The sequence below is a fragment of the Manihot esculenta genome, chromosome 16 (genome assembly GCF_001659605.2).
Source record: "Manihot esculenta cultivar AM560-2 chromosome 16, M.esculenta_v8, whole genome shotgun sequence".
NCBI lineage: Eukaryota > Viridiplantae > Streptophyta > Magnoliopsida > Malpighiales > Euphorbiaceae > Manihot > Manihot esculenta.
This window is the reverse complement of record NC_035176.2, coordinates 20,109,645-20,126,692: the sequence shown is the minus strand read 5'-3', so window position 1 is coordinate 20,126,692 and position 17,048 is coordinate 20,109,645. Positions and strand designations below refer to the sequence as shown.

The 17,048-nt window shown below is 33.6% G+C and overlaps 1 protein-coding gene across 1 annotated transcript; it reads left to right on the top strand.

Annotated features, from left to right (window-relative positions):
* Nucleotides 1-11,930: 11,930 nt before the first annotated feature.
* On the top strand, nt 11,931-13,058 carry LOC110603237. The gene is made up of 2 exons (XM_021740939.1): nt 11,931-12,879; nt 12,982-13,058. Exons 1-2 carry the CDS (start codon nt 11,931-11,933, stop codon nt 13,056-13,058), a joined length of 1,026 nt encoding a protein of 341 aa, XP_021596631.1.
* Nucleotides 13,059-17,048: the final 3,990 nt, after the last annotated feature.

Genomic DNA, 17,048 nt, shown 5'->3' with positions numbered 1-17,048 from the left:
TTTTATAAATTTTTAAACTTTTTTATTTATTTTGATTTTAATTGGATCAACAGAAATTTTCAAAATTTTAAACAGAATATTAGTTAATTAATTAATTATACTTTGAAAAACTAAATTCGTTACATCTACATTTACAGACACATTAATAATATATCATCATCATTAATAATAATAATAATAATAATAATAAGTCATGTTTTTTTATATGTAATGCTAATATACTTTTCAAAATTTCCTGTCGTATTTTGGTTAACTTTTACAATAATTTATAATATTGTAAAAAATTTTAAAATTTAAGAATATTTTACCCTTTCAAAACTTTTCCCTCATTTATACTTTAAAAATTCATATTTACAATCAATTTATTTGTCATTATAACTACTTATTACATAAAATATTTTTAAAAATCTAATAGACTTATTAAACATATTTTTAATAATTTATGTTTTATAAAAAATTTTAAATACTTCTTACACTCATTCTTGAATTTATTACTAATCATTTTATGAATTATTTTCATTCATTAGTGTAAATGCTTACTTTTTTTTTAATAAATCATATGATATGGATTATAAATTTTGTTAAATTAAACAAATAAGTATAAATTATTATTAAATTTAACAAATCCATGCTTATTTGAATAAGCATATATGTATTTTTATTTTCTAATAAAATATTAAAATTATAATATTATATATGAAAAAATTTAATATAGAATTAATCTAATCAATATTTAATTTATTATTTATACCTAATAAACTAATTTATTATAATAAAAATTTAAAAAATATAATTAAAAAAATAATAAATAAAAATATAATATTACAGAAAAAAATAAGAACATCACTGAGAACATCAAGACCATTATGAGAAAAACTGTGAAAATTTATAAAGATTGGTAAAAAGTTACCTTATGCTCTCTGGGAGGTACACAACAATGGCTAGAACATCCACTATTGCTACATCTCTCTCCTTGGTTTATGGGACTGAAGTAGTATTATCGATTGAGTTAGAAGTGAAATCTCTAAGGATTATGCTTGAAGTTGAGATTCTTGAGAATGAATGGGTAAGCAAGAGATATGATGAGGTGACTTTTCTGGATGAAAAAAGACTTCAAACTCTATACCACATGCAGGCCTATCAGAAAAAATAGTTCCAGCCTTCAACAGAAAGGTAAAGTAGAGACTAATCAAAATAGAAGATCTAATGCTTAAGTAGGTAAGGCCGATGCCTTCTGATCCCCATGAAAAGTTCAAGCCGAATTGGGATGGTCCTTATTTAATCAAGCAGATTTTTTCTATAAGGTGTTGTCCGGTTGTCTTATTGGATAGCAATGAGTTTCAAAAACCCATCAACTTGGACGTGTGTCAAAGAGATACTTTGTGTGAGAATATCTGATAGGATGAAAATATATAAAAGGCAGTCCATACAAAAGTTAGGGTAAAGAAAGAAAAAAAGAAGGAAAGAAAAAAGAGGAAAGATAATAAAAATAGTTAAGCTGAAAACCTGCAAAAGGTGGTCTAAGGAAAAAAAGAGCGAGAGAAAATCTAAATGTTAAACCTAAAAAGGCCATTCGGTATATTTTGAGTCTCATCGGACTTGTTAAGTACAATTCTTTGATTAGTTGTCATCTGAAAGAAATTGATTGTACTCTAATTAATAAAATTTACACATGTATTTGTAGCATTTATTTTGATGATCATTTTCCCGAGTATTTTGCCTCCATATAGGGTGAGCGATATAGTAAGCAAAATGAGAGTAGAAGTCTCTTTGGTACATTCTAGAAATATCTTTCATTCTCCAAATGAATTTTTAAGAAAAAATAAAAAATGAAAAAAAAAGAAAAAAAAAAAGAAGTAAAAGGAAAAGAAAAAGAAAAAGAAGGTTTGCTGAGCTAAAAACCCAAAAGAGCGGTGGCTTAGACAAAATTAAAAGTAACAAAAAATAAAATAAAAGAATAGCTTCCTTGAGTTGAAAATCCAAAAGGGCAGCTTAGGCAAAAGTTAGAATAGAAAAAGAAAATCCATTGAGTTAAAAATTCAAAAGAGCAGTCCGGAAAGTCAAAGATTTAAAGGGTGCAGAAAAGATGAAGAATGGGCTGAAGACCCATCATATTCTGCCAATTTGTTATTTTAAATTTTCTCCCATAACCTGGTCCTGAGCTTTGGGCTAGTATCTTATAGAAGAAGAGTCTTAGTAAGCAAAAGATATGAGGTAAGAAAGTGCTGAAAAAAGTGGTATTGGTTCAAATTTGGAGTTTGTATTCTATTTTTTAAAATTATTTTTCTCCATTAAAGTTTTTAGAAAAGAGAAATATTTCCCAATAGGCATTAAAAAAGAATCGGAAAGCTTGAGAGAAGAGGCGAGAGAAAGGATAGAGAAGAGGAGAAAATCATAAGAGAGAAAATCAGAGAGCATAAGAGAAACAGAAAGCCGAAAGAAACAAAAAGAAAGAAAAGAGAACCTGAGAGAAGAATTTTGAAATAAGAAAACTGAAGTTTTCAAAACAAACTAGAATTTTCAAAAATAATAATTTGAAAAATCAATATCATATTTTGTGGTAAGACCATAAGCACGACCTAGGGCGCATGATATGTTGTGTAAGGTGTTACATACATGCATCAACACATCCTCTATAGGTGTCTAAGGCGTAGAAAGTAGACATCATTAGAGGATTTTAGCTATACCCATAACGCATAGAAGGTATGCATGGATAGCACTTAGACTTTAGATAAGTAGTCTAGTTTGTTTCCGAACTACATGAGAATTTGATTCTCCTTCACAGGAGATACGTAGGAAACCCAGATAACCTAGGTGTGAATACTCAAAATTACACAACCACAATCATATTGCATTTTCTTGAGAGTTCTAAGGTACAAAGCATGCCTTGGAACTTCTCTACGAGACTCAAGATAGGTAGTTTAAGCTTTCAGTCACAATTATGTTGTATTTTCTCGAGAGTTTTAAGGTATAAAGCACGCCTTAGAACTTCTCCACTAGTCTTAGGATAGGTCGTCTAGGTTTTCTTGAAGTATATAAGCATTTGATTATTCTAGAACAAGAGATACATAGAAAGCATAGAAGAATGTAGGTGCAAATCTCAAAAGCACAACCAGTCGAGTCAATTGCACAAGCCTTGATTTGGTTTAGGCAAGCCGAGCGAGTCATAGAAGGTGGCAAACTCAAACCTCATGCTGCATTAAGATATTTTGACAAATCCTAGACATCCTCCAACTTCGTCAAAGTGGAGGGCAAACTATAGACTCCTATTTTTCATATTGAGGTACATGAATATTTGAAGCAGTGAGGGCTCCATGATGAGAATGGTTATGGTATACTTAAAATTAATTTTTAGAGCTGTTGAGAGATATTTTATATCATGAAAAAATATTTAAGAATAAAATAAAAAATAAAAAATAAAAAATGATAAAACAAAATAAATATTATTATTCTGGTAATAAAATTGACTAACTAATTAGATGAATTAAAAAAAGAGAAAAAAGAAAATAAAAAATGAATAAAAAAAAGGAAAAGAAAAAAGAAAAGAAGAGAGAGCAGCAGTAAAATTATTAGTATTATTTTCCTTTTTGTTTCCGCAACTATTTAAACCTTTTTTCTCTCCCCAAAAATCCTAACTAGCATTTTGTTTTTTAAAAAAAATCTTTTGCGGCAGCCATTCTCTCCCTCTCCTAACTCTCTAAGTTCTTTCAATTGCTCAAGAAAAATTAAGAAATCCTCCCCCTTTAAGCCTTCAAGCCACCATCTATTATTTCTCCTCTTCTTCTTTTCTCTTTATTTTTATTTATTCTCAAGTTGAATTATGATAAGAAAACTTGAAGAAAGAAAAAAAAATCTTCTATTAATTTTTCTACGTTGTGCAAATAGCACTTCCTTTTTAGTGAGCAACTTTTTTCCTCTGTTGGATTTATGGAGTATACACTGAAAGCCCATTTGGATATGGAGGTCTATTTGGAGTATTTTGAAGCCCTTTGCAAAGGGTAATCACCTAAGGCCTTGTAACAGTTTAGGCTTAGTTAGTAAATTTTAATTTTTTGGATTTGTAAATTAATTCTTTTGTCCTTCATCCTTTTTTATGTCTTTTGAGATTAATTCCATTCTCCTCCCTCTTTTTTTAGTATTAATTTTTTGTTTATTCATTTCTTCTTCACTTTCTTTGTGTGGTTTACTTTATACACTTCACCTAATATGTATGTAATTAAATTAGTAAGTTAAGTAACTCATTGTATAATTTAAAAATAACTTTGGCATGATAATGACATGATTATATATACTTAGAAGGTGTTTTACACTTTGGCGTGAAAATGACTAAGTAGTAATGGTTTTAGGGTAAGATGACTATAAAATTGAATTTTAAGAATGCATACTAGAAACCTAGTTTAGACCTTTTTTGCTATATTCTAAATATGAACTTAGAAATTATGTATGCTTAGATTTCATTTTTGTACAAATTAGTCATAGACATGAAACGAACATAGAAACATGATTAGTTAGGGTAATTTGGTAACTCCTTCACATTAAGTTAAAATATAAAATTGGCATGCTTAAGCTTATGGATATGCATGAAATGGGTATTAACCTCTATTTTTGTATATATATTAAGCACATTTTGCATTCATTTTGCCTATATAAATAACCATTTTTATTTATTTATTTAATATTTTTAGTAAATTTAATTAATTTTTATAAATTAATATTTTGTAGATTATTTGCCCTTATTTTATAGGAAAAAGGCATGTCAATTGGTCTTGAAGAATATTAATTTAAAGAATTGTAGAAAGTTGCATGAGCAATAACACAATTATGTCTCAGTTTATGTCCATCAATCTTTCAACTCATTATATATACAAAAAATTAGTATTTAATTTTTATGATAAAGGACGGCTTTCAGCCTTTTTAGACTATATAAATAGTTTTTTTCTTTATTTTGAACAGCGAAAAGACCCTAGAATAAAGAAAAAAAGTAGCCCCTTCCCTTTGGACTCATCTTTCTCACCTTTTCCCTACACTATTAACGTAAATCTCTTGGAGAAAAGGAGGGATCAGCTGCAACTTCATAAATAGAGTCTTTGGGCATGGATTTTCAGTATTTGAAGAGTTCTTCGCTTGCTTTTTTCTTCTCCTCAACTACTCTCATATTTTCTTTTTTCTTTTTTATTTTGAGATTTTCTTTGCAAATACCATGATTATTGAGTCATTTTCTTAGATTTTAAATATTGGGCATGTAATACTCTATTTTACTCTATGGATATGAACTAATTTCTATTAAATTTGTTGGATATTTGATACTTGATTCTTTTTCTTGTGATTTATTCACTTACTTTATGTTTAGCCAATCAAAGTATTATTTTAATCATTAATTGATGTATTAAAAGATGAAGATTAATGATGGAAAACTAAGAATTAGAACTTATGTTCTTAGATTCAAGAAATTGACTAAGAGTATGAGAGGGTTTTAAATTATTTAAGAACCTAGAATTTTTATTAAATCAAGAAAAGTAGGAATTGTTTTAATTAAAACACAACTTTGATATCTTGAAAGAGAATTAAAGTAATTTTACATTTAATTCCTTCAAATAATAGAATAACCATTAATTGATAAAAATTAAGAAAAATCTAGATTAGTTGGAGTGTAAATCCTAAATCTCCGAGATCGTCTTACTATATTTGGTTTTTAATCTTAATTAATTGCTAAATTTAGTTAATTTGCTATTGTTTAGTTTAATTTTTGAGTTAATTTGCTATTGTTTATTTTAATTACTTTTAGTTGCTAGTTAATTTCTCTTACTAGTATAAAATTAATTAGTTTAATAGCCATCCCTTTATTAATTTTAATTAATTTGCTGCATATTTTACTTTTATTAGTTAATTTTAGAATTAATTTGATTAGTCTAAACAATTGCTTCAATCATGGCCTAATATTTAAATACTACTTCTCTATGAGAACGATGCTCTATTTTATCATTATATTACTTATACGACCCGTATACTTACGATGTTACAATAATGGGTATGCAGCAAGTAGACTGCATATCGTTTGAAATAGAGTTTTCAATAAATACTTAATGATAGGATATAAGAATCGATATAGGGGTTGTACTAATTCTTAGGTAAAATTCAAGTGAGAAGAGTGTTCAATTCTCTTTCTTGTATGCACTATCATAAATTTAGATTATTGGATTATGAATTAACAAGGATACTATCATAAATTTAGACTATTGGATTATGAATTAATAAGGATAGTGGACTCCTAACGATAGGTTGCACAATTGCTTTTTTCTATTTGTTTTTATTTTTATCAAGGTGACAACTCCTTTTTTTCCACTCTTTATCAAAGCAATAAAGCATTTGAGTCCCATAATAATATTATAAGAAAACAAACTCTAACTAGTTATGAAAAATTCGTGCGACCACGGTGACCATTCTCATCTTTTTATGAATCTGACCCATCTCTCTGTTCCATGCTTTCTCTGACACAGCCTCCTCTCACCAGCATCTCTCTCTGTCACCGACCACTGTGATGACCGCTGGACTTCTGGCATCCAAGCTATAGTCGAGCCCTTATAGGAAAGCAAGGCCCAAAACCCACCAAAGCCCATTACACAAGCCGGTCCATTAGCGCACAACCGAGACCATATCCGAGCAGGCCGAATTGACCGAGGCCTGGGCTCGTCAAAAAGAGACCTAGCTCACTTGACGTGATGGATCAGTGGGAGAACGGATGCAACTACACCATGACCCTGTTAGCATGAGCGTTGGAGAGGAATTAAATAGCTGTCTGACAATGGAGAGAAGGGGGAGTACGTCCGTACATACGGCTCTATATGATAGCGACAGGTGGCACTGTAGCAGGGTGGCGGTTATACGCCACTAGAGGACAAAGGGAAAAGGAAATAAAGGAGGAAGGCGTGGACCATTCAAGCTAAGCTCACTCACATATACCAAAACCTACCTTCTACTAGATCTCATATCATCAATTGGTGCCATCTGTGGGAACAAAAGGAGATCTTTTCATCACTGGAGTTCTCATTTTCATTACACCTACTGAGATCCACATGGCAAACCATGGCAAAAACCACACCGGAAACACTCTAAATAACCTAAGCTCCACCCAGGAAGGTCATCAGTTTTCATTCTCCAGTCCTACAACCCCATCTAGCCAACCACCTACATTGCTCAACCCCTCACTGAGTTCAGCAGGGAACATGCCTAGAACCACCCTTTCTGATCAAGAACTATAGAACATGGCTATTCAACTACAAAACACCGCTCACTGGCTAGGGCAAATGTTACAGCAAAGGGGACTTAGCACTCCGTTAAGTGTACCACATATGGCTAAGGGCTTCAACGTTAATGAGTCTCAGCCTACCTTGAACCACCAAGTCCCCCAGCAAAGCAGCAGGAGGACCAGTGAAGGAGGTGAAGAGGCCTATAGAAGATATGAGCCAACATCCAGAGTGAGGAGCAAAATGGTGAGAGAGCTCATCGACAACGATGAAGTCGAGAGCTATTCCTTTGAACCGATGCGAGGATCGAGAGGTGAAGAGCTGAAAGTAGGATAGTTCCCAGAAAAGAGGCCGAGATAGGAAGAGGCAGATGTAGACCAAAAGCTGGAAAGCTTGAAGGAACAACTCCTAGCAGAATTGGGGGCATGAGATAATAGTAGCCCACATCCTCCCTGTTCATGAGATGGGTGCAGTAAGAGACCATTCCCAAGAAGTTTATGATGTTGTCGATGGTAGTTTACGATAGCACGGGAAACCCCTGAGAGCACATTCTGAATTACAAGACGTTTATGGAGCTCCAGATTCATTCGGATGCCTTGATGTGCAAAGTCTTCCCCACTACCATCACAGGGCCAGCTCAGGCATGGTTTAATGGCTTGACAGCAGGAAGCATCAAAAGCTTCATGGACCTGGCCAATGTCTTTATCAATAGATTCATTGCGGGAGTCTCGATGGAGAGAAAAACGAGCTACCTGGAGACAGTCCGGCAAAGAAGGAATAAGTCTCTAAGAGAATATATGGACAGATTCAACTCTAAGGCCCTACAAATCCCTGAGCTTGATGAGACAAGGGCAGTGGAAGCCATGTAGAAAGGGACCACATCCCCTGAGTTTTTTGGCTCATTATGCAGAAAGCCTCCCACTACCCTAGCTGAACAAATGAAACGGACTGAGAAGTACATCAGGCAGGATAATGCCCTGAACACAAGCAGGTTTGCCAGGGAAGGGGGAGATAGAGAAAAGACAGTGGAGGACAGACGGTCGAAAAGGCAAGAGAAAAGACAGAACCGAGGGCCAGAGATGCTGAATAGACACCTATGGAAAAGGAAAGAGCAGAGGCCATATCAGCCTAGAATCCCCGAGGTAATCACTCCTTTAAATGTGTCTAGAGCCGAAGTGCTTGTAGCTATGTGACTCGCGGTTGTCGAAGTCGGTCAAAAATAACCTTTATGGTTATCAACAATTTTACAACTGTAGATAGTGGTGAAAGGATCGAATCCACAGAGAATTGAAAACTTATCTATTTTTCTCAACAAGACCAAGAGATTTGACTGAATGAGAAATTGAAAGCAAGTAACTAAAAGCGGAACAAAAGTAAAGTGCAATAAGAGTAAAAAGAGGGAGGGGGTTTGAGATTGATTTGATTAACAAACTACTGAAAGCAATTAAATCAGCAAGTAATTAAAATAAAAGAGAGATTCAATATGAGAAAGGTCTAGTTGAAGAGATGGATCCACTTTGGTTGATTGGATTGATCATTGAAACTTATGTTCTCTTGATTGATTCAATAGATTAGTTATGGAGATGGAAAACGCTTCTCACCACCATGTCTCTCCTTATGATTAAATCAATTAGGGAACGTCCTCTAATCAATTACTAATTAACAAATTGCCAAGGAACGTCCTTGGGCCTTAGGCATCAAAACAATTGTCAATTGCATGAAGAAATAGAGAGATCCAATCCTAGCTACCCAAACGCATGGAGATGTTGCTAGATCATACAATTCCTTAGTTGTTACACCAAGTGTTCTTATGTTTGAATAATTCGAGCAATTTTTCAAATCATGCAAAAAAGGAAAAATAAATTTAAAATCATGCAGGATCCAAAAATATTTTCGGATCCTGTGTGTCAACGGAGCGTGTTCGGCAGTATGACTATCAAACACGCTTGTTCGACACCATGGGTGTCGAACAAAGTAGAGTTCGACACCCATGGTGTCGAACTGTACTTTATTGAGCTTGTTCGGTACTTATAATACCGAACAAGCTGATCCGTGCCACGGGAGCAGTGTAATCTGCTATCGTGGCCGCCAGCTTGGCGTGTTCGGCACTATGAGAGCCAAACACGCACAAACTTCAAGGCTTCGTCAGAAATCTCTGATGAAGCCTTGACTAAGAAAAGAGTTCGGCACTATTAGTGCCGAACTCTTTTCTTACATACATGCATGCACGCGTACCTGCATGCACCTGCGTGGATGTACGCGTGCATGTGATTGCACAGGAATTTGTTCGGCAGTGATGCTGCCGAACAAATTCCTGTGGTGGCTATATATGTTTAATCAAAATAAAATATATAAAACAAATATATATTTAAAAAATTTATAAAAATTAATAAAATATTATAATAAATTAAAATATTTTCTAAATTTAAATAGTCTACGAAAAACTCATTTATTACTAAAATATTATTTATATATATTTTTATTTATAAAAAGTTAAAATTTATTTTATTGTTAAAAATAAAATTTAATATTTTTAAAATAAATATAAATTAAGAGATAATAAAATTTAATAGTTATTTAAAAATATAATATTTTAGTTTTTGAAAATATTTAATATGGTACGCGTGCATGCATGCACGCGTACCTGCATGCACCTGCGTGGATGTACGCGTGCATGTGATTGCACAGGAATTTGTTCGGCAGTGATGCTGCCGAACAAATTCCTGTGATGGCTATATATGTTTAATCAAAATAAAATATATAAAACAAATATATATTTAAAAAATTTATAAAAATTAATAAAATATTATAATAAATTAAAATATTTTCTAAATTTAAATAGTCTACGAAAAACTCATTTATTACTAAAATATTATTTATATATATTTTTATTTATAAAAAGTTAAAATTTATTTTACTGTTAAAAATAAAATTTAATATTTTTAAAATAAATATAAATTAAGAGATAATAAAATTTAATAGTTGTTTAAAAATATAATATTTTAATTTTTGAAAATATTTAATATGATCAGCGTGCATGTGATTGCACAGGAATTTGTTCGGCAGTGATGCACCCAAACAAATTCCTGTGGTGGCTATAAATGTTTAATGAAAATAAAATATATAAAACAAATATATATTTAAAAAATTTATAAAAGTTAATAAAATATTATAATAAATTAAAATATTTTCTAAATTTAAATAGTCTACGAAAAACTCATTTATTACTAAAATATTATTTATATATATTTTTATTTATAAAAAGTTAAAATTTATTTTACTGTTAAAAATAAAATTTAATATTTTAAAAGTAAATATAAATTAAGAGATAATAAAATTTAATAGTTATTTAAAAATATAATATTTTAATTTTTAAAAATATTTAATACGTTCTATTTTTTTATTTTAAAATTATTTTAATAAAGCATGAAGAAAGCTCTTCGGCACTATAAGTGCCGAAGAGCTGATTAATGCATGCAGGGCCGTACCTGCATCACGGCCCTGCATGCACGCAGGGGCATGCATGTACGGCATGCACGACGCTTTGCAGTCCGTGACCCTACTTCGGCAGTGTTGGTGGCGAACTAGAACCCGCCCCCGCCTTTATAAATTATCCAACCAATCACTCCAACCAATCACTCTATACATCACTCCCATTTCCGATCACTCTTATTTCCAGTCTCTCGATAAATTATCCTATCCATTACTCTATAAATTACTTAAAACCTGCATTATATCTCAATAAATTACGTTCTATAAACTATTTCTTTCCCTTTACAAATTTCACAAAAATATTATTTCTACTTTTATCGATTCGACTACAAAAGAAGAAACACAGGTAAGTTTTAAATATTTTATATTTTAAATTTTTATTTTTTTATGTATATAGTAAATGGTGATCAAATTATTTATTATTCTATTTTTTTTATCAGAGAAATGGCAGTTCCTGCATATGCTAATATTCATTGGGATGGTAATATTAGAAATAGTTGTAATGGTTACAGTTATGATGGAGGTTTTTCAAAGATTATTCCATTGGGTAAATGGATAAGTTTTAATCAATTGGTCGGTAAAATTGCTCGTGCAATTAGATTATCCGAGAATAATGAATTTATAGAGACGATTAGTTTTAGAAAGCCTACAATTGTGGATGGATCCTTACAATTTGAATGTATGGAGATATGGGGTGAAGATGATGTATCTAGTATGTTTAATTACTTATATCAAATTGGTGGTATACCTGGTATAGAAATATATGTTAAGATACTTCGTTGTGTTGATACTACAAATGAGGATACTGATATTGGTCCATCTGGAACTGCTGTTGAATCAAATGATGAACCATGTGAAGAGCAAAATGTAGTTGATGATTATGGTTTATCTGATAGTCTTGCAGGGCCGTCAATTAATTTATCTGATACAGTAGAGAATGAGGACGAGGACGAGGACGAGGATGAGGACGACGATGATTCATGGATGTCTACTGAGGATGATGATGATGGTAATGGTCAGGAGGATATTGGGAGTGAGTCTCAATATTACAACACACAATTTCCTAATCCTATTGTGCCTATTGTTCATCCTCCCCCATATGCAGAAATAGACTTCGATTTGTTGAGGATGGATTCTTATGATAAGCCAGAAGGTCGTTACTTTTGGGATCCTTCTAAAGAGTTTTAAGTTGGGATGATATTTTTTTCGAGAGATGCAGTGGCTGCGGCTGCAAAAGAATATCATCTAAGACATCACCATCAATTTTGTTATCATGAAACAAGGGAGAAGACATATTCTATAAAGTGTAAAGACAAAGACAGTGGATGTGCATGGAGGCTTCAAGCATCCAAGAAAGAAGGGGAGGATATATGGAAAATTACGAGATACAATGGACCACACACATGTACAAATCCTCAGTTGACAAAAAACCATAGCCAATTGGATGAGAATTTCATTTGTTCATTCATATTTGCATTAATTGAACAGCAGCCCGATATAAAAATTGCTGCCCTACAAGCTGAAGTGCGGGATAAATTTGGGTACGAGCCGTCTTATCAGAAAACATGGAAAGCTAAGCAGAAGGCAATTGCACGGCTTTATGGGGGTTGGGATGAATCATACAGTCATTTGCGTAGATTCATGACTGCTCTTCATCATTTTAACCTAGAAACAGTATACATGATCGAAGATAATCCACATTGGATAAATGAGCGATTAAATCCGATGTGTCGTGTATTTGATAGTATGTTTTGGGCTTTTAAGCAATCGATTGAGGGATTTAAACATTGCCGACCTATTATCTCAATCGATGGGACATTCTTGTACGGAAAATATACCGAGTGTATACTGTGTGCAACCGCACTTGATGGAAATAATCAACTATTTCCATTAGCTTTTGCCATTGTTGATAAGGAGGACGGTGACAATTGGTCATGGTTTATGGATTGCTTAAGGATCTTCGTGACCAATCGAGAAGATTTATGTGTAATTTTAGATCGCCATGCTGGAATTTTTAAGGCGATGCAGAAAGATTGGTGGCAACCTCCATCTGGTCATCATCGTTACTGCATCAGACATATTCTGAGTAATTATAATAAGACATTCAAAAATACAGCAATAAAGGAAGCGTTGCGCAAGGCAGGTATGTGTCATGTTTTAATACGAAGTTTACTTAATATTTTAAATTTAATGTCACTTTTGACTCGTGGTAATTTAACTTTTATAAAATTGTCATTTATATCAGCAAATGAAAATCAGAAAAGAAAGTTTTATGATGCAATGAACAATATTTGGGAGGTGCACTCAAAATCATATGATTGAGCAATTAAGATAAATTCAGAGAAATGGACGAGATCGCACGATGGTGGACAGAGGTATAGCGTGATGACAACAAACATGGCAAAATCACTAAATGGCATGATGAAAGGATTTCGGGCGTTGCCAATAACGGCAATGGTTGAAAAAATATTTTTCCAGTGTGTTCATTATTTTGATACGTGGAGGACAACATTTTTAGATCAACAAAGCAGAGGCTATGTATTCAGTCAGTATTGTAGTGACACACTGCGTGCTAATGCAATTAAAGCAAATGGACATAGAGTCCGGTGGTTCAATAGTCAGACAATGGTTTGCAAAATAATTACTGCAAATGGGAGGCAAAAGTAAGTGGTCAAACTCATGGATCAAACATGCATTTGTGGCAAATTTCAGGAGATAAGAATACCATGTTCTCATGCTATTGTTGCATGCATGTCACATTCAATTGACTACGAACAATTTGTATCTGACTATTATAAATTAGATCGTACAATCCAATGTTACGCCTACACGTTCCATCCTCTTGGACATCTTGACTATTGGCCTGCAGCAGATGGATTTCCTCTCGTGCCTGACATTTCTAGAACAAGAAAGAAGGGACGGCCGAGGTCCTCTAGAATACGTAATGAGATGGACTGGAGGTCAAACAAAATAAAAGAAACGTCCAGAGTCCATTGTTCAATTTGTGGCAGGGTGGGGCACAATAAGAAAACTTGTATGGGTGGAGAATCAAGTAGATAAATATTGTAAAAAATTCAGTTAATTATTATGTTATCAAAAATTTTTAATTATATTATAAATTATTTGATATAATTTTAAAATCGGTTGTTGTGGGGAATTTTGTTGTTGATGTGAAAGTTCACGGTTGGACTTTAATAATAATTTGAAAACTTGTTGGTATATTTATATATAAATGTATTAGTAATATATTTTAAATATAAAAAATAAATATTTTTGATAAAATAATTTAAATTTTTATTAACTAATTTTTACGAAAATTTTAAAAATAAAAAAAATATAAAATATGTTTTCTTAAATAAATAGAGATTAAAATATCTTTAATATTTTTATTAATTAAGGCAGTCCGACCTCTCCAAATTTCTCATAGTATCCATTTGGTGAAGTTAATTACTATTGAAAAATTAATATCATATAATGTTTTTTGAGGACCGACATATAAAATTTAAGCACGTGACATGCTCCCTTAGCTTGTAGTTCAAAATTTTGTTTTTTCAGTTGACATATAAAAATATTTATTCTGTAATCAAAATGTAAAATCTCAATAATTATGTATTCAATACTAAAATCGAAAAAATAATCATACCATAAATGAACAAAAAAATAAAATCAACCCAAGATAAAATCAAACCGCCACTTGGGTCAACACATGTTAATTACAAATTCGCACCAATAATTACAAATTCACACAATAATTACATCAACTTTTTCTTATGAGAAACCACTCATATAGTTGCTCTTCTGAATCAGAAAATTACACTGCTGGACGGACAACTTCAATCTCTTCGTAACCCATTCTATCATCTGTAGTCATTTTCAACTTCAAAAGGCTATCATCTGATGAATAATCACCAAGAACCTATCGAGGAAAAATAAATCAACGAGTCAACGCATGTTAAAATCAAAAGTGCCTCAATAATGCTTACCTGTTGAAATGTAAATCATTGCCACTTATACCAAAAATCCGGCAGAGTTTCCCCTGAAATATGTGTTTAATGCCACTTATTAATAAAAACATCACACTTCTATAAACTTTAACCTTAACCCCTACACTTCTTCTTACATCTACCCAATTTCAACTCATAGCAAAATCTTGATAAGGCATAATTAAATCAAGATAATTAATTTAACGTACCAAATTGACATGTGTAATTAACCCAGAAGCAGCTTTATCTTTTCTCCAACAAGAATCTATCATGTCTAATTAACACATGCACTGATCAAAATGAAAGTGAATCATAATACTCAATCAATATCATAGAATATGATCAACTAACTATCCAACCAAAAAAAATAAAGGAGATGTACAACAACTGCAAACAAGGTAATGATAGTGAATCTAAGAAATTAAACTCACCCAATTAACATGTGGAATAAACTAAGTAGCAGCATCCTCCAGTGCCCGCCATAGAGGTGATGTTTAATTTACACCTACAATGACCAAAATGAAAGTGAATCATAAACATGATCAAAAGAATTTAATTGAAACACTTCATACATACATGTTCAACTCGCAGTCAGTCATGATCACCAGTCCCACACCCTCGATGTCTCCTCTCATGTGGAGCCCGTAATCGACCTTGCCATGGACCCGGTGTGAGGAACTGTTGATGATCCAGATCATCATGTGTCGGCGCACTGACATCTGGATGTTGCACCACTACACCAGAAGGATCAGACTGGCCAAAATGACTAACACCAGCCTGGCCATATCCTAATCCAGGATTATATCCTGCAAACACATTATGTAACGACCCGAAAATCGGACCGCTGCCGGCGCTAGGATCCGGGTCGACTTAAGGCCGCCGGGACCCGTAGCAAGCCAAACATACATCCTGGAAACCTGTTTAATCCCATACATGATCAAGGAAAAACATAAAAATTTAAAACCTTTCTTTCATACATCCAACTCAACTTGAACATACATTACATAACCATAAACATGATCCCTCTGTAGGATCTCATCAATGCCCAAACGGGCGATACAATTATGAGATGAGTTGGCTAATATCTGAATCAACAAATATCTAAGATCATGCATCAAAAGGGATTACAATACTCATAGGGTCAAGCACATCTATAACCTCAATATACCTCATTACATACATACTGAAAACTCTTACATTACATCATAATACAATTGTCATGTCCACAGTCTAACTATTACATAAGCATACTTCAAAACTCTGGCTAACCTCCTGGTCTAGCCTGTACCTGCACATCTGGGGTTAGGGGAGAGAGGTGAGCTACAAAGCCCAGTGAGCAGAATAGTGAAAACATATATTTAAAAATCTCGTGCCATTATGTAATGCAACACATCACAACAAATCACATCTCGGATGGTATTGTCACCAATAGTCCTCTACATAGTCCAAAGTGCCGGGACGTAGAATGGGTACAACCGGTCTTTCTCTTAACATAACATATCATAACATTCCAATGTGCCAGGGACGTAGAATGGGTACAACCTGGACTTTCTCTTACATCGTGCCAGGGACGTAGAATGGGTACAACTTGGACTTCCATACCATATCATGCCGTAACATCATCATGCCATATGAGGACTAAAGGATCATCCAATAACCAATCCACATCAACATCATAAATGCAATGCAACATATTCGTGAATACTAATGCAAACAACCTACTATATCTCATGGCATTCATGATGCATGGATCATGCTCGAAATTCATATTTCATTTATTTTAAAACTTAAGGTTTATTCCACTCACCTCCGGCTAGCTCTGACAAACTCTGTAGCAGCTGGCTCACTGCTGAGGTCCTCGGTTCCTCGGGTCCGAACCTACACAGGTGGACTCCAATGAGGGACCAAACATACATAAACATAACTCTAATGTACTCCCCAAAAACCCCCTAAAACATCATAAAACAACTACATAAAAACATGCAAGAAATGGCTGGACAGGGCACTTTCGGCGGCAGGTTCGGCGGCAGGTTCGGCGGCCGAAAGTCCCTCCAGAGCCGAAAGTCAGGCAGGTTCGGCGGCACCTTCGGCTGCCGAAACTCCCAGACAGAGGCGAAACTCATGCATGTTCGGCGGCACCTTCGGCGGCCGAAAGTCCCAGACAGAGACGAAAGTCTCTTTTCGGGGGCGACTTCGGCAGCCGAAAGGCCTGCCTCCACAAGGGGGTTCGGCGGCCGAAACTCCCTTCGGCTGCCGAACCTGGTTTCTCCCAAAAGGGCAGAAACTTGGTTCACATGAGCCTCTTGCCTCCCAAAACCTCAAATCATGC